We start from the raw sequence: 17145 nt of genomic DNA on the forward strand, positions 1-17145 counted from the left end.
TTAAACCGTGTCAACCATTTTAGGTTCATGGCTGATACTACTTGAAATATTTGCGTAAATAAGTGAAGCCAACAGCCGGTAGGAACTATAGTCGAAGGCATATTGGCCCCTTTTAAGGACTTAATCATCAATGAAAAACTTGGGGAAGGGGAGCGAAGGAAGATCTCATAATTTTTTTTTTCTCGTCGAGTGTGGGGGATGGGACGTATCTTATCAAACAACGTCTTGGTAACTTGTAAGGCCCCGAAAAACGCAAAAATTACGATTTGGTGGCAAAGTGGACAGAAAAAAAAATCGCTGCACTTTTCTAAATACATAATCTAATCAGTGTCGCGTCGTCTATTAAGAAAGCGTTAACGCTGGGTTAGCGCTTCCCCGAGAAACGGTCCTAACCAAAATTGGAGAGCGCCGTGTTTAGTGTTAGTTTTTACAACAAGAAGCTATAAGAGCCATTTGAGGAGGCCCGAGTGCGTTTCAAACTGTATGGCGGAAAAAGGACGGAATGGAGATGATGAAAAAAATGTTTTTGGACAGCGGAGAATGTTCGGTAACGCGATACTAACGCCTAGTTGCTAATATTGACGTCATCTTGGCGGCAACATTAAGACAGACATTGTCCAGAGATCCAGAAAAACTTTTCGGGAACTTTTTTTTTCTATCCGTTTTCCATCTCTCTTCTCTCTCAAGTTCTCAAACGAAAACGTTTTCATCTTCCACTCTCCGACTCTTTTTAAAGAGAGGGGTTGTAATTCGTTCGAAGTTTAGCATTAATTCAAAGATGATTATGATACCAAACGTCGTATAAGAACTACTTAGTTTCCTTCCCCTTTAAAAGGGTACACCAAAAGCGCCCTAAAGTGCTCGCTGTCGAATATCGTTACTTTCAAACTTTGGACAAAGTTATTTTTTTCTTCCATCGGTTTTTGGTTCCGCGAGGTTTCATCTTTGGAAGTATTTAAAAACAGTCGCCCCCGCATTTCGGGTTTTCCAGCTTTCAAATCAACTTCGATGTCCCGGGTTAAAGCTCCGTTTCTAGTCACCACGATTTAAGTGATGTTATAAGAACGTTTCTTGAAAAGAAGAGTTAAGTGTGTTTTATGTAAAGAAAACAATCTTATCTTCGAATAAATTTCGTCTTTGGATTCGTGGGATCGAAATTCGGTTGGTTAAAACACTAATCACGTGATCGTTGTTCTTCTAAGGACGCGGCAACAAAAATTATCCTTGAGGGTCCGAAAGAAATTTTGAAATTTCCCTCAAAGACCACCCACGTGTACGGGTCGAGGTTTGTCGGATTAACTAATATTACAGAGTCATTCTTTTCATCCCATTCCATCGATGAGAATTAACGCCACGGAGGACTAAGTACTTGCTGGGGATCTCGGAATCTTCCGGTATTTTTTTGAGAATGGGATCGTTACGGTTCCTTTCAGCCACCTTAGTGACTTTGATGATGGTATGGAGGATAGTACCCATTTTGGGCAATTCGGATATGTCCAACGGGGACGAGTCGGACCCGGCAGCGTCACCCTTAGGGGTATCGGACAACCTTAATAGTTACACTAACGGACACGCTTATAGCAGTTACAGTAATGGTAGAAGTAGGACGCAAGGACATCTTAAAGGGTAAGTATTTGAACATTGCGCTTTAAATTCTTTCAATCGTTATCTGAATCATTTTGAGCGAGTTTTGATCGGTAGAGTTTACCTTGATTGAAAGGTTTTGAGTACTTGAATTTAGTCAAAAACGCTTTCACCCATTAGCTAAGAGCCTAGAGATAATTGAAAACGTTTCGTAGACTATTTACGGAAATTTATCGTTTTTCTCCGCTCTGGAGTGCTCTTAATCTAGATGGAATGTAGTATGCGGGATAGTCACGTCGACTAAGTGACTCCCCATCAGGGCCAAAAACCTCGTCTTCTAATCTCTCCCCTTGAAGAAATAAATCTTAGCTAACTAGATAAACAAGATAATGAACGGCTTTCTCCTCTTCTCTAGTTTATACAAGAAAAAAATAGCCTTACGTAACTCATAAGGAACTTAAGGAACTTTGAAAATTCCGAGCTCAATTAGTCAAGATTAATTATTAACAATTATCTTAGCCAAAATGTATGCGGTCGTGGAGACAGGAGTTATTGTTGTCCAGGTTGGACGCGATTACAGTCGGGACAAGGAGCTGGTTTATGTCTGCAACGTACGTGATGAAGTTTAAATTAACGCTTAACGTTCGATTAAACAAGGATAACAATCAAATTATTTATAGCAATTTGTACGAGAACGTGCGGGGAAGGTGGCGTCTGTATTCGGCCAAACACGTGCTTTTGTCTAACGGAAAAAACCATGGCTCCTTGCGGGGGTGGGAATGGAGGAGGTGGAGGATACGGGGGAGGTAATGCTGGAGGTAATGGTGGAGGACGCCAGCCTTCCGGTATTGTTCACCCATTAGGTCCAAATGGTGGTGATAGCGGGAATAGAGATAACGGCAGAGATCCGCGTAAGTTTTAAGCTCAATTTGATAGACCTTTCCAATTGAGATACGGTGTACTTTGCGCAGGTAGACCACCAACTTGCAGAGAGCCTTGCTTGAATGGTGGGCGATGCATCGCTACCGATCGTTGCGCGTGCGTTTATGGATTTACTGGAAGACGATGCGAAAGGGGTTCGTCCATATTATAATTATTTTCCAAAAGGGTCATGATTCACCACTTTCTTATTATTCCTCAGATTACAGAACTGGTCCGTGTTTTCGTAAAGTACAAAACCAATTTTGCGCGGGCCAATTATCGGGGGTCGTCTGCACGCGCCAGTTATGTTGCGCCACAATCGGTACCGCTTGGGGACATCCTTGCGAACATTGCCCGTCCCAGGATAAAATGGAATGCCAACGAGGCTACATCACCAACGTCAGATCGAAAAGTTGCCAAGACGTTGATGAATGCGAGGCCATCCCTGGTTTGTGTTCTGGAGGGGTTTGTACCAACAGCCCAGGATCGTTCAGATGTACTTGTAAGGAAGGATATACTTGGTCCGAGGACACTTGTGTCGACGAAAACGAATGTGAAAGCCGACAAGAGATATGTTTCAACGGAAGGTGTATCAACACCGAAGGAGGGTTCTACTGTCTTTGCGATCACGGATACGTACCATCGCATGATAGGAGGGCTTGCATTGGTTAGTTTACAACCAAATTGTGGTTAAGTACTTAACTTATCAGTCCCGTTAACGAATAGATGCCAGGCAAGGTAATTGTTACACTAAATACAGTCCGAACGGAGGTAACGTTGGACGTTGTCAAGATCGTTTGTCCGTACGTTTGTCCAAAATGGAATGTTGTTGCGGGAAGGACATGGGGCAAGGATGGGATGGAACTTCAAATGGGCGGTCCTCAACATCTAGCTGCGAACCCTGTCCGAGAGTGGGTTCTCGTAAGTAAAAACAAATGATAACACACGGGCTTGGTATTTAAAACAATCCATTACAGGTGATTATCAAAGATTATGTCAACCTGGATCCACTTTGGAAATAAACGAGTGCGAACTGCGACCGGGAATTTGCGAAAACGGCAAATGCGTTAACACTCCGGAGTCTTATCGATGCGAGTGCCTACCGGGTTACGCGCCATCATCAGACGATAAAAAATGCGCTGGTATTAATTTATAAAAGTTCTTGGTTGATAATTTAAAGCTAGAGATTAATGTATATTTTTGCAGACGTGGATGAATGCGCCGATACAACGCTCTGTCGTCAAGGAGGTGGTCGGTGTGTTAATACTTTAGGCAGTTTTACTTGTTTATGTCCAAAAGGATATGATGTATCACCGGATGGAAAAGCTTGCACTGGTAGAAGACTTGAAAATCTTAGGGTAAATCTAAGCAGATGCTTAACGTCTAAATACCCTAGATCGCAATGGTTGTTCCGTCAGTGGTAAATGTACCAATGGAGATTGCGTTAACAACGGCGGTGTTTATGATTGTCGATGCAAACCAGGATATACCCTATCGCCAACCGGAAGGGCTTGCGTAGATTTGGACGAATGCGCTGAGAACGTTAGAATTTGTCTCAGAGGACGCTGCCAGAATACTCCTGGCAGTTACAGGTGTATTTGCGACGAAGGTTTTGTGCCCGCACCTTCTTCTGGTGGACTGGATTCTGGTTTCTGTATTGGTAAGGTCCAGAAAGTTTTAAACTCATAACATCATGGATATTTTGATAAATTTATGATAATTATTAGATCGAAACGAGTGCGATGACCCTAACATTTGTCTCAATGGAAAATGTGTCAATCAAGAAGGTAGTTTCAAGTGTCTTTGTAGTACAGGTTACAAGTTATCAACAAATGGGAGATTCTGCATTGGTACGAAAATACCACTATAATAAACAAGAGATTGAAGACAATCTTTAATTATTTACTTTATCAGATCTCAATGAGTGTTTGGAAACTCCGAACGCCTGCGCGAACGGACGTTGTGAAAACTACGAAGGCGGATTTCGCTGCGTTTGCGATAGCGGTTTCACTTTAGGTCCCGGAGGACGAGGTTGTTTAGATACACGCAAAGATTTCTGCTATGCCGCTTATAAGTCAAGCGGGGAATGTACGGAACCATCGGCTCACTTGGTAACGCGTTCAACCTGTTGTTGCGCGGCGCACGCCGGAGTTTCCGGTGCTCATTTCGGATGGGGGACTCCGTGTAAACCCTGCCCGATGCCAGGGACACCTCAGTACGATGACTTATGTTCCCACGATGCTGGATCGGGACATGACGGAGAGGATATAAACGAATGTAAGGTTTTCCCAAATATTTGTCCCAATGGGGCCTGCGAGAATTTGAAGGGTAGTTACAGATGTGTCTGTAATCCTGGCTATCAAATTGATTCGACTGGTAAAGTATGTTCAGGTATGTAAAGCGTGAACAGCTTCTAAATAAACCGAAAGTTAAACGACAATTTTTGTCTTCAGACGTGAACGAATGCGCTCTAAATCCACTTCTCTGCGAACATGGCCAATGTAGGAATACTCCGGGAAGCCATCAATGTACTTGTCCTTTGGGTTACAGGCTAAATACCTTTACCAGCTCTTGCGAAGGTAACTTATAATGTAAAAATAAAAGGAATGGTACCGATCAGAGTATTTTTAGACATTGATGAATGCCGGGAACCAAGTCCAACTCAACCAGAACTTCCCCCTCAATTCCCTCGCCAACCATCAACCACAAGGCAACCAGGAGTATGTGTAGGTGGTAATTGCCTCAACACTCCTGGAAGTTACAGTTGCGAATGCGAACCCGGTAGTACATTAGATGCAACTCGAAGTATATGCATAGGTAAGTAGTTTAGCAAGTCTTCAACTGCAGAATCCACTATAACACGAGTTTTTCATATGTAGATAATCGCAAAGGATCCTGCTGGATGAAGTTATCTGCCGGTGGTATTTGCGAAGATGATGTTAAAGTACCCATGTTGAGGTCGGAGTGTTGTTCAACAGTCGGTAAAGCTTGGGGAAGTCCTTGTCAACCCTGTCAATCTACGAGCGGACCAACATCTGGAAGCAGAGTTGGTCAGTTGTAACTTACGAACGTCAACGTCTTTTAGATGTCTAATTAATATTAGTTTATTTCAGACCAACGATGCCCCAAAGGTTTCGCTGTACTTGACGGCGTCACTTGCACTGGTATAAAAATAATCTTTTGGGTTTAACGGGTTTAGAATGTCCCGTCGTTTCTTAAACGTACGCAGTTTCCTTTCCTCAGACGTCCATGAATGCGACTTATTCCCAAATATCTGCCAGGGTGGAGGATTATGCATTAATACCGAAGGTTCCTACAGATGTAATTGTCCTCCTGGTTTGACTCTTGATCCCACAACGGGAACAAAATGCATCGGTAAATCAATCATCGAATAAATTAAGCTCTTTCAATTATAAAAATCCTTTTATAACTTTAATTTTAGATTACAGAGAGGAAACCTGTTACGGTAGATTCGAAAAAGGTCGGTGTACTCGACCTATGGATGGATATTTTAAGAAAAGTACTTGTTGTTGTTCCGGGGTCGGTGAAGCTTGGGGTAGAGGCCCTTGTCAACCTTGTCCGAGGCCAAATAGCGGTAATTGCTTATAACTTGTTTAGATTTTTGAGAATAATTAAAAGATAATTTTGCCATTAGATGCATTCAAGGATCTGTGTCCCAAGGAAGGTTTCACATTCAAAGAAGGGGCTGCTGAAGATTTTGGTGACGGCTTTGGAGATATTTTTGGTGAGTTCAAAATAAAATCAATAATGAAATAAATATTTAATTTCGAGGTGACTACAGATATTGATGAATGCACGAGATTCGTGGATTTGTGCCAAAATGGTCGATGCAGAAATACAGTTGGCGGGTTCGAATGTACTTGCAATAAAGGGTTTGACTTGGACCAAGATGGATTGAATTGCACAGGTAATTACATTGCCAGTTAATTATCTCCGAATGATGTTAAGCATTTTAAATCTTTAAGATATCGACGAATGTTCGATTATGCACGGTGGTGTATGTGCAAATGGAGTGTGCAGAAATATTCCTGGTTCGTTTATGTGCGAATGCAATGAAGGTTTCGAACCAGTTATGCTGAATCAAATGTGCAATGGTAAGTTAGGCTTAAGAATGTTTCAGAACTTCCAGTAAATTCTCTTCAAATTTATTAGACATCGACGAGTGCGCCCAGAATCGCGGTCTCTGTCTGGGAGGTACTTGCGTCAATACCCCAGGTTCTTTCGTATGCGATTGCCCAGTTGGCCACGAGTTATCACCCGATGGTAAATCCTGCAAGGACATCGACGAATGTGGTATAAGCGGAGGAGTTTGCTCCAATGGCGTCTGCGAGAACATGATAAGCGGATTTTGGTGCTCCTGTAACGAGGGATACACCCAAACCCTTCCTCAACAGACCAGCTGCGAGGATATAGATGAATGCACCATCTTCCGTGACAATGGAAGATGCGAATATCAATGCGTCAATACCCCTGGAAGTTACCATTGCATTTGCCAAGAAGGTCACGAGTTGACTCCTGATGGATTTAGATGCAAAGGTATTATTTTGAATCACTTGGTTACGAATCGCAATTTATTCAAATATTTCCATTATATAGACGTTGACGAATGTTCGGAGAACCCAGTCATTTGTGGCGGAGGAAAATGCAAAAATTCGCAAGGTGGTTACTCCTGCGAATGTGGTGATGGTCTTTTAGAGTCACCAGACGGCAAGAATTGCATAGGTAACATCTATATCCTCAATTTCTAACACAGGCTTTCCTTAACGTTACTCGTGTACTTAATAGACATAGATGAATGTCTACTGAACCCCAACCTATGCATGAACGGTCGCTGTGAGAATACCGAAGGGTCATTCACTTGTCGTTGCGACTTTGGTTACTCCGTCAAAGAGGAGGGGCAAGGCTGTACCGATGACGATGAATGCGAACTAGCTATGTCCGATTGCGACGAAAATGCCATCTGCGTCAACACTCCTGGTTCTTACAAATGCGATTGCAGAGAAGGCTTCGTCGGCGATGGGGTATCGTGTCGTGACGTCAATGAATGTTTGCGAAACAACGGAGGATGTCACATGGACGCCTTATGTATCAACACAGACGGATCGTATCGTTGCGCGTGCGACAGTGGTCTCAAAGGCGATGGTTTTAGTTGTCAGGATAATGACGAATGTTCCGAAGGTGGAGTGGACATCTGCGGACATGGACAGTGTATTAATTATCCCGGGGGTTACGATTGCGAATGTGATCAAGGATTCGCTGTACAAAATAGGCATTCTTGCACTGGTTAGTATTGATTAGTTAGCTGATTCAGGACATTATTTCATAATATAATTTTTGAAATTAGATATTGACGAATGTAGTTCATTTGATAAAATATGCATGTTTGGTCGTTGCGAAAATGCTTTCGGCGTTTTTAGATGTTTATGCAATGTTGGATATCAGTTGGACGAATCTGGTGGTAACTGTACAGGTAACTAGTTCGTATTCAATTTCGATTTTGAAACTTTTGCCCACGAACATATCCCATTTAGACACGGACGAATGCGAAAACCCTCAAGCTTGCCAATACGGCACTTGCATCAACACTCAAGGTTCATACATATGCCAATGTCCTAGTTCCTTCGACTTAACTGACTCGGGAACCGGATGCGTAGGTACCGTGCCCGTATTCGCCAAGTTAACAACTCAGTCACGCAACAATTAAGTTTCAATTATTCTTTAGATAAACGTGAGGGTCTGTGTTACTCCAAGGTCTTCGGTAAATATAACGGTAGAGGAATTTGCAATCGACAAGACACCATCGGAGATACCGTCACCAAAGCCACCTGTTGCTGCACCGTGGGTTTGGCTTGGGGGTCAGATTGCGAACTATGTCCCGCACCGGGTTCTTGTAAGCGCTACGATAGACTATAATGACCACTTTTTATTAAGTTATCTATCATTTATAGCAGAATACGATCAGCTCTGCCCTAGCGGACCAGGATTCCGACCTAATGTCATAAGCGTCGCTCTAGAAGGTAAATTCTTGAAGTTAGATTTCAGCTTATTAAGTAATAAACCATAACCCCGATAGACGTCAATGAATGTGATGAATACCCTCCGGGTACCACGTGCGGTGGAGGAGGAAAATGCGCCAATACTTTCGGTAGTTTCATGTGTTCTTGTCCGGCTGGTTTTTCATTGGATGATACTGAGAGAAACTGCATTGGTACGACTTATACCAGAATTTACAAACACGTTCCATTTACTTGATGAAAATTTTAATACAGATGAGAACGAATGCGCCACTAGACCGGATATCTGCGGAGCTGGTACTTGTTTGAACAACGAAGGAAGCTACGTATGTCTTTGTCCTGATGGTTTTGTTAGCGTTCCCGGTGGTACATGCGTTGGTAAGTCCAATTCATTGTAGAAACACCGCAGGTTTAGTAAAAACTATGTCCTCCGCAGATATGAGAAAGGAGAGTTGTTACCGTCAATACAGAAGTGGGATTTGCGAACATAAGATGATGGCCGAACAAACCCAAACTACTTGTTGCTGTTCCGTGGGTAAGGCATGGGGTGAGCCTTGTCTACCATGTCCTATCAATGGTACCGAAGAATACCGTAAACTGTGCTTCAATACGCCGGGGACAGTTTTAAACCCCATGACGGGTGAAATTGATGGTAATTTCATCATTATAAAGGTATTTTCCTTCAATTGATTACTTAATCTTTTGTCATTGCAGACGTTGATGAATGTCAAGGCATGGTGTGTCAAAATGGAATGTGTATCAACACCGTTGGAAGTTTCGAATGTCAATGTCATAAAGGCTATATTTACAACGCTATCCTTTTAAATTGCGAAGGTACTTGTAATCCATATTAAAACCCAATTCCTTCCTAATTAAATTTATTTCTGACAGATGTCAACGAGTGCCAACAAGGGTCTCTCAGACCATGTACCGGAAACGCCTTGTGCGTTAACATACCCGGAAGTTTCGAATGTCGATGCTCGGATGGTTATAAGTTGTCCCCAAGTGGACGTGATTGCCAAGGTACTTACAACGTAACTATCAACCAGAATATGGTCATTAAATATTAAATTTTAGATATTGATGAATGTTTTGAACGACCAAATATTTGTCAAAACGGGAGGTGCTCCAATTTGGAAGGGTCCTTCAGATGTACTTGTAACCCGGGATACAATCTTTCACCGCAAGGCGACCAGTGTATCGGTAAGATTTATTTTAAAACTAATCTGACGCAAATCCACTAATTTCTGATTTAAACCTTAGACATTGACGAGTGTAGTCGTAATTTAATATGCTCCAACAACGGAGACTGCGTCAACACCCCTGGATCTTTCAAGTGCTTTTGCCGTCCTGGTTTCCAACTTCAAGGCGGATCTGAATGCGTTGGTAAGTTCTATAACCATTATATTAATTGAGGAAAATACCTCAAATGTTTCGTCATGATACCATAGACGTGGACGAATGTAGAAGTCAATTTGGTATCTGCCAAAATGGACGTTGTCGAAATACAGTCGGTAGCTTCGAATGTCAATGTCAAACGGGATATCGTTTAAGTTCGGACGGCAGAAGTTGCGTAGACGTTAATGAATGCATAGAAGAGCCGGATATGTGTCGTTTGGGTACTTGCAGGAACTCGGAGGGCTCTTTTCAATGTACTTGCCCTCAGGGTTACATGAATACTCCAGATAAGCGAGAATGTACTGGTAAGTATTTTAACCTTCAAATTTATTTCGGTAATCGCAATAAATTAAACTTTTCTTCTTTAGATGTGGATGAATGCGCCCCTAAAATGAGACCACCACGCCCCGATCGTGTTCCCGTCTTGGAAGAAGAGGTCAAATGCTACGGTGGACGTTGTATCAACATGGAAGGTTCCTTCGAATGCCAGTGTCAACCAGGATTCAGGCCGTCTTCCGACCGAAAATATTGCATTGGTTCGGACTAGATGGTATTTTCCAAGACGAGATTCGAATTCGAAACCTAACAATCACTTTTCCCCCTCAGACGAACGTCGTGGTCAATGTTACGCTCGTTACGATAACGGAGTTTGTTCTGAACCCAAACAAACGATGCCAGCCTGCAGCCGGAATGAATGTTGTTGCATGAAAGGTTCAATGGCTTGGGGAGTGGGAGGATCCTGCGAACCGTGTCCGGACACCGACGATCGTAAGTAGTGGTGTATGAAAACTTAAGTTGTTGGTAACCTAATTACGTATTTAAATCGTAGCTCTATTCAAGCAACTTTGCGGGGCCGGAATTGGTTACGTTACTCAGGGAGAAACGGTCGTAGGTGAGTTCTTTTTGATAATTACTGTATTGTCGGCTTAGTTTAGCAAATATTTAATTCGTATAGATATAAACGAATGCGACATGGATCCAACGTTATGCAAAGACGGAGAATGCGTCAATACAGATGGCTCATTTAGATGTCAGTGTCGCCCAGGATTCCAATTACTGGGAGGGCTTTGCGTTGGTATGAATAACTAATAAACTACAAATGTAGACCCTAAATAATTATCTCTTTGATCCTAGATGTGGATGAATGCAGGAAACCATTTGTCTGCGGGTCAAATGGAACTTGTCACAACATCCACGGAAGTTTCGAGTGCTCGTGTCCACCCGGATATGCTCCTGGACCGAAAAAAGTCTGCGAGGACGTCGATGAGTGTAGAGAAATGGGTCACATGTGCGCTTTCCGTTGTCAAAATATACCGGGGTCTTTCCAATGTACTTGTCCATATGGGTTTAAATTAGCCTTGGATGGTAAACATTGCGAAGACATTGACGAATGCGCATCGGGATTGGCTAGGGATTGCCGATACGCTTGCAAGAATTTGGTTGGTTCTTACGTTTGCGTTTGCCCAGAAGGATTCGAACAAATCGGCATAATGGGTGATGAATGCAGAGGTAAATTTCGTAGTCAATTTATGCTTAATTGAGACCTAATATTGATTTATTACACACTCAGATATTGACGAGTGCAGAGCTTTTCCAAGGCCTTGTAAGAACGGTCGATGTCAGAACACTAAAGGCGGTTTTAGATGCGACTGTCAGGATGGTTTTGAAGCATCCCCCGATGGAAAACACTGTCTTGGTATGTGAAAGAACTTTTTATTTAATTATTCATGTCCAGTTTTAATTCACTAACTCCCCTAGATGTAAGAGTCGGAAACTGCTTTCAGACGTTTGTCAGAGCTGGACAATGTCCATCCACTCGAATATCTGTTTCGGTCACTAAAGCCACTTGTTGTTGCGGAATGGGAGTGGCTTGGGGTGATCGTTGTGAAATTTGTCCAAGAAAGAGCTCGAACGAGTACGAAGAGTTGTGTCCTCACGGAATTGGCTTCACCAATGAAGGAAAAGGTATTCGTCATCAAATGGTATCGGATGGCGGGAATGAAGTCTTGATTTCCTCTTAGATGTTGATGAATGCGTAACCATGGCTGGCATGTGCGTCAACAGCCGTTGTATCAATACCCTTGGTTCGTATCGGTGCATATGCAATAAGGGATACGAACATCCACCGGACGGCAACCAAATTCGTTGCCAAGATATCGACGAATGTTCAAGGCCATTCTTCGGTTCCAAAGAGGCTGGTCCTTGTGATCAGGAATGCAGAAATACAGAAGGTTCCTTCCGATGTTCATGCAGAAAAGGATTCCGATTGGAAGCTGATGGTGTATCGTGCAGAGGTACGTTTCCATCATGATAGAGTAGAAGACATGCCCATTACTAATAATTGATTCACAGATATTGACGAGTGTTCCATCGGACGGCACGACTGCCAACATAACTGCGTCAACGTTCCTGGTAGTTTCGAGTGCAGTTGCAGAAACGGGTACGAAAAATCGGGTAAAACCGGTTGCGTCGATGTTGACGAGTGTTCAAAAGATACGGGAACATGCCAGCCATTGGGTACTTGCAAAAATACACCTGGTAGTTATAAATGCGTATGCCCAAGAGGATATACTCAAGACGGCGACGGCACTTCGTGTTTCGGTAAGAAAATCTTCATTTTCCAAATTATGGACAACATACTCAGCTAGTTTATCAACAGACACGGATGAATGCGAATTAGACGGTGCGAGATGCGATCTTGGGTGCGAAAACTTGCCGGGTACATATCGGTGTACATGTCCGGATGGTAAAACATCACATCCATATTGGAATACGTGCATTGGTAAGATATCCTTCTTTTAATGCATGGACAAACACTGATGAATTGACTTTACAGATGACAACGAATGCACTAACAGTCCATGCGGAAACGCCGACTGTACTAACACAGCAGGAAGTTACTCCTGCAATTGCCAGGATGGATACGCGTTCGATCCTAACCAACTGACTTGTATCGGTAAGCTTCGCTTAAGGTTTACCTGATTTCCAAGTTTCACAATTTTATACTTGTCCCAGAGTTATTATCTTCTGGTGGTGGATACGGAGGTTGTCAACCTAGTCTATGCGCGTTCGGTTGCGCGCCTGTAAGTGGTAACGCGTGGGCTTGCGGATGTCCGGATGGCTACCAACGAATTGGTCAAGGGTAAGTGTACAACTTCAACCTCGCGCGCAAATTCTCAAAACCTATCTTCATAGGCATTGCATATCGACCATCGCCCCAACTCCAGGAGACCTAACAAACGGGAGAGGCGGTGGAATAGGGATAGGTGGAGGTCCTTATGACCCGTACCCCGATCCTGGTTCGAGGGATGGCTATGTAGAAGGGGATGATAACATCATATCTACGGAGGGTTGCTATTCTTGCAAGGTAAACAGTCACGCGGTGTCCAGGGTTAGGGCCACAAGAAGTACTGGGAACGAGACAGAGGCGATAAATGCTAAAACGGCTTCGCATAAGAAGCGCCGCGAACGTCTCGGACGTGTTACTATCACATCAACAGCAAGACGAGCGAGATTATCAAGAGGGGAAAACAAACCTTTGGTACTTAACATTTTGCCTTTACTGTTTGTTAGAATGTTATAATAATAACGAATTTTAAAATAGGCGAAATTAAACAAACAACCCAAAACTGATTCAAAATATAAGCTTAAAAATAATGTATCAGCGGGAGTTAACCTGCGAATACCAGTGTCATTAACACATCCTGATGTCCGAATTTTGCAATTACAACCCGCCACAAATGACTTGAGGCATAAGATAATATATCAGATTGAACCATCAAAGAATAGAACCAAAGAAAGGGAATTTGAAATGATAGAAAGGTATGTTTATGAAAAGATGATTATGGGCACTATTAACAATTTCTTATTTCAGTCATGGAATATATATTCTACATTTCACGAAAGAACAAAACCAAACGGGGCAATTTGAATTTAAAATCTCGGCCTTTGTTAGAGAAACAAAGGAGGGTAGTGAAGTCATTACGGAAAAAAGATTATTCACTTTCCCAGTCACCCTTAGTGTCACAAAATAACACTAGTTCAAATTACACACACAAAACAAAAATTAAGTAAAAATGCTTGAAATAAATATTTGTATCCCGGTTTTCATATTTTCAATATCTCATTAAACAAAAAGCCCTTAAGTAAGTGTACCGGTAATTTATGGTTACTATCCTGTAAATAGCAAACTAAAGTCGCGTTGGTTAGATTATTAGCATTTATACAAAGCCCTTGCTGTATAAATTTGTATAATTCCCTTTATTACAAAATGAAAGCTTACCACTGCCAAAATTATACCAAATTTAGTATGTGCTTAAAATTATGTTTATGAAGAATAGATGTATTGGCTTTTCTTGTTGTAGAGTTGGGTTTGAGCCAATTATCTTCTTTACATTGAATTAATCAGTTAAAATCCAATTTTTTTCAAAATATATGTATTTATTAGAGGTTCTATCTGAAGTAATAATAAACAGTGTCTTCTAATTCATCCCAATTTATTTAAGTTTCTCCATCATCTGGATCATCATCAATTTCATTATGTGAACTATTTCCATCCTTTTTATCAGAATCTGAATTCTCATCAATTTCATCATGTGAACTATTTCCATCCTTTTCATCACCATCTGAATTCTCATCAATCTCATCATGTGAACTATTTCCATCACCATCTGACTCTTTGTCAGTTTCATGATCTGAATTATCATCGCCATCAGTTGCTTCTACTGGTTTTTTAGCTTTTTTAGGTAATTTACTTGCATTATTAGTGGCAAGAGAATTTCTGAAATTATCCAAAGATGCTTAACATCTATCTTCAAAAATATGATATTGGGATTGAAACTCTTACAACTGCTCATCATCATCTTGTCTATTTTTTAGACATTTTGCGCAAATATCTTTTTCGTTTGCACACTTTGAGCAAACAACGCAATAAGCTCTCTTAACACACTTTCCTTCACATTTTATACTAATAGAAAGAGTACCTCTTGTACATACCAATTGGTATGTGTTTGATAATTACAATATTTATATAATTACCATTTCTTTGGTTGGGTGAGGGGTTTGTATTTCTTATAAGTAATTTTCCATTGAATGACATCAATGCATCGTTTGCATAATTCCCACGTTTTTAAGTCAATACTATTCATAGTTTGTACCCGAGGGGACTTATCATTCAAATTGTTTTTGAAACGACGATTGTTACAATGTTTTTGGGGCCTTTGCCGTGAAGCATTACCCTTTTGCGAACTCATTTTCGTACACTAATTAACCTAACTTATTATCTAATTTACTCACTGTTGGGTATTGGATGGTTTTTACATGGGCCTGAGCGGAAACCAATGAAACCAATTACCATACCGTCCTAGTTCCTACACGTGATGACCAAGGCTTAACAGTTAAACAGGAAATTACGTCCTCTATTGTTATTACTCAATATTCTTTTAAATTACGATGCCTAACTTGTTTATAACTCAAGGCCAAACTTATAGGCTCAATTAATATAACAATTTCACAATTCTAAACACTTTCCAAACGGGCAATCCCTAAATTACCGCCAACTTGGAATCTGCCGAAAATTGCCGAAAGTAAAATAGTACTTTTCCGACTATGCGTCGTCTGCTAGAAAACACCCTTTGGCTAGATTGACTTGGCTTTCGACTTAGGCGGTAAAATAGAGTAGTAATTCGGCAAATCAAAAGACTAGGCGGTAAAATCCAAAAAACCATGATTAAAGCTAAATAACGACTTCATTTGAATATAATAACGCAAGACCATTTAAATACGTTTAAATATTACAAATCAAAGTAATTAAAACGTTTTCTCTCAACCAAAAAGCCTGCGAAACACGGTACAGTAGTGTGTTTATTTTCGGCATTTTTCGAAACAAAACAAAATTAAAGCTAATTAACGACTTAAACAAGTTTAAATTAATCTTATAATGCTCTTTCAAAATTTTCGGACATTTAAACATCACTTAAGTGGAAAAACTATACTTAAAAATCCAATAAACTGCTCCATTGTCTAACGCAATGCCATTTAAACACGTTTAAATAATACTAATCAACGTAAATTCGAACGTTTACTCTCATAAAATAACAGCGCGAAAACTTAGCGGTAAAATTGTCCCTTCATTTTTGGCATTTTCCAAAAGAAAGAAAGAAAAAACACTAATTAAAACTTCTATTGGTTCTATCGAATCATTTAACGCAAAAAAAATTAAATTTCGGCAATTTCCAGAAAAACCGTATATATAGCTAACTAACTAATTAAGTAAATTGTTTTCAAATACCAAATCGTTTTGCCTGTTGTACCGAACCACGTAGCACATAAATTGACAACAATGACCATTAAAATAATTTTATAATTAACTTTAATCATTATTAATATTCCAATTTAAACATCAATTCAGTAGAGAATTCGCTTAATACCGATTAAGTTTCATCATCGTCTAATGCAAATGTAAAGACACACCTTTAATCATTAATTACCAAAGTTAATTATACTTAATGGACTTCGTTACGATTTATCTCATTCAAATTACCCGCTACAACAACATGGCTGTCCAAACCAGGCGGTAAATTAGTGTATGGACACTTTCGGCATTTTACAAAATCACGTCATTTGCCTACTCTAGAGCCTAGATGGCAACCCCATCCCCATCGCCGTGAAACAAATCAATAGAAAAATGGCTGTCCAAAACCAGGCGGTAAATTAGTGTATGGACACTTTCGGCATTTTACAAAAATCACGTCAGTTGCCTACTCTAGAGCCTAGATGGCAACCCCATCCCCATCGCCGTGAAACAAATCAATAGAAAAATGGCTGTCCAAAACCAGGCCGTAATTTAGTGTATGGCCGCTTTCGGCATTTTACAAAATTCACGTCAGTTGCCTACTCTAGAGCCTAGATGGCAACCCCATTGCCGTAAAACAATACAAAACAATGAAAAAATTGCTGTCCAAAACAGGCGGTAAAATATGATATCAACACTTTCGGCAATTTCCAGAAAAACCCTATTTAAAGCTAACTAACTAATTAAGTAAATCGTTTTGCTAGTTGTACCGAACGATGTAGCGCATAAATTCACAACAATCACATTTAAAATAATTTTATAAGTAACTTTCTTCTATCTCGGCATTTTAATTTCCTAATTTAATCATTAATTAAAATGAGAAACCCCTTAAAACCGATTATACTCTATCATTGT

At 40.8% G+C, this 17145-nt stretch overlaps 3 protein-coding genes across 4 annotated transcripts in view; 1 reads left to right on the plus strand and 2 right to left on the minus strand.

The window, feature by feature from the left end:
* The window catches only part of LOC149692504 (acetylcholinesterase-like), a 43695-nt gene that overhangs the window by 5781 nt on the left and 20769 nt on the right, over nt 1-17145 (minus strand). The window lies entirely within an intron of this gene.
* On the plus strand, nt 269-14427 carry LOC149692506 (fibrillin-1-like). Its single transcript, XM_089868260.1, has 50 exons — nt 269-1626; nt 2104-2195; nt 2265-2495; nt 2556-2660; nt 2726-3172; nt 3232-3426; nt 3483-3647; nt 3712-3840; nt 3902-4165; nt 4233-4355; nt 4420-4896; nt 4959-5084; nt 5137-5322; nt 5385-5555; nt 5619-5669; nt 5749-5880; nt 5948-6100; nt 6161-6250; nt 6308-6433; nt 6492-6620; nt 6679-7062; nt 7123-7248; nt 7312-7809; nt 7871-7996; nt 8058-8180; nt 8249-8416; nt 8475-8543; nt 8600-8734; nt 8796-8918; nt 8977-9192; nt 9255-9374; nt 9432-9563; nt 9618-9743; nt 9804-9926; nt 9992-10243; nt 10307-10474; nt 10545-10706; nt 10768-10830; nt 10894-11013; nt 11073-11447; nt 11509-11634; nt 11697-11903; nt 11960-12232; nt 12291-12539; nt 12598-12720; nt 12775-12894; nt 12954-13080; nt 13134-13479; nt 13543-13760; nt 13813-14427. The coding sequence occupies exons 1-50, from the start codon at nt 1409-1411 to the stop codon at nt 13970-13972; spliced, it is 9168 nt and encodes a 3055-aa protein (XP_089724386.1). The 5' UTR covers nt 269-1408; the 3' UTR covers nt 13973-14427.
* On the minus strand, nt 14358-15758 carry LOC149692507 (uncharacterized protein C9orf85 homolog). Of its 2 annotated transcripts, XM_089868279.1 has the most exons (4): nt 14976-15758; nt 14785-14904; nt 14518-14718; nt 14358-14463 (listed from the first exon to the last, which is right to left on the minus strand). In XM_089868279.1, exons 1-4 carry the CDS (start codon nt 15188-15190, stop codon nt 14439-14441), a joined length of 561 nt encoding a protein of 186 aa, XP_089724405.1. In that variant the 5' UTR covers nt 15191-15758; the 3' UTR covers nt 14358-14438. The 2 variants fall into 2 exon arrangements, with proteins under 2 accessions (XP_089724405.1, XP_089724404.1); XM_089868278.1 differs by having other exon boundaries at nt 14358-14718.

The sequence above is a fragment of the Phalangium opilio genome, unplaced genomic scaffold (assembly GCF_054372755.1).
Source record: "Phalangium opilio isolate 3A_F unplaced genomic scaffold, DU_Popi_V2 ptg000024l_1, whole genome shotgun sequence".
NCBI classification, from domain to species: domain Eukaryota; kingdom Metazoa; phylum Arthropoda; class Arachnida; order Opiliones; family Phalangiidae; genus Phalangium; species Phalangium opilio.

Excerpts from the sequence above, each read along its gene's own strand:
- LOC149692506 (XM_089868260.1), top strand. The coding sequence starts at position 1,409 with ATGGGATCGTTACGGTTCCTTTCAGCCACCTTAGTGACTTTGATGATG. Across the intron at positions 9,375-9,431 it reads TATCCTTTTAAATTGCGAAG|ATGTCAACGAGTGCCAACAA; the intron begins GTACTTGTAATC and ends TATTTCTGACAG. Across the intron at positions 12,233-12,290 it reads TGATGGTGTATCGTGCAGAG|ATATTGACGAGTGTTCCATC; the intron begins GTACGTTTCCAT and ends ATTGATTCACAG.
- LOC149692507 (XM_089868278.1), bottom strand. The coding sequence starts at position 15,190 with ATGAGTTCGCAAAAGGGTAATGCTTCACGGCAAAGGCCCCAAAAACAT. Across the intron at positions 14,905-14,975 it reads CTCACCCAACCAAAGAAATG|TATAAAATGTGAAGGAAAGT; the intron begins GTAATTATATAA and ends TCTTTCTATTAG. Across the intron at positions 14,719-14,784 it reads CAAGATGATGATGAGCAGTT|AAATTCTCTTGCCACTAATA; the intron begins GTAAGAGTTTCA and ends GGATAATTTCAG.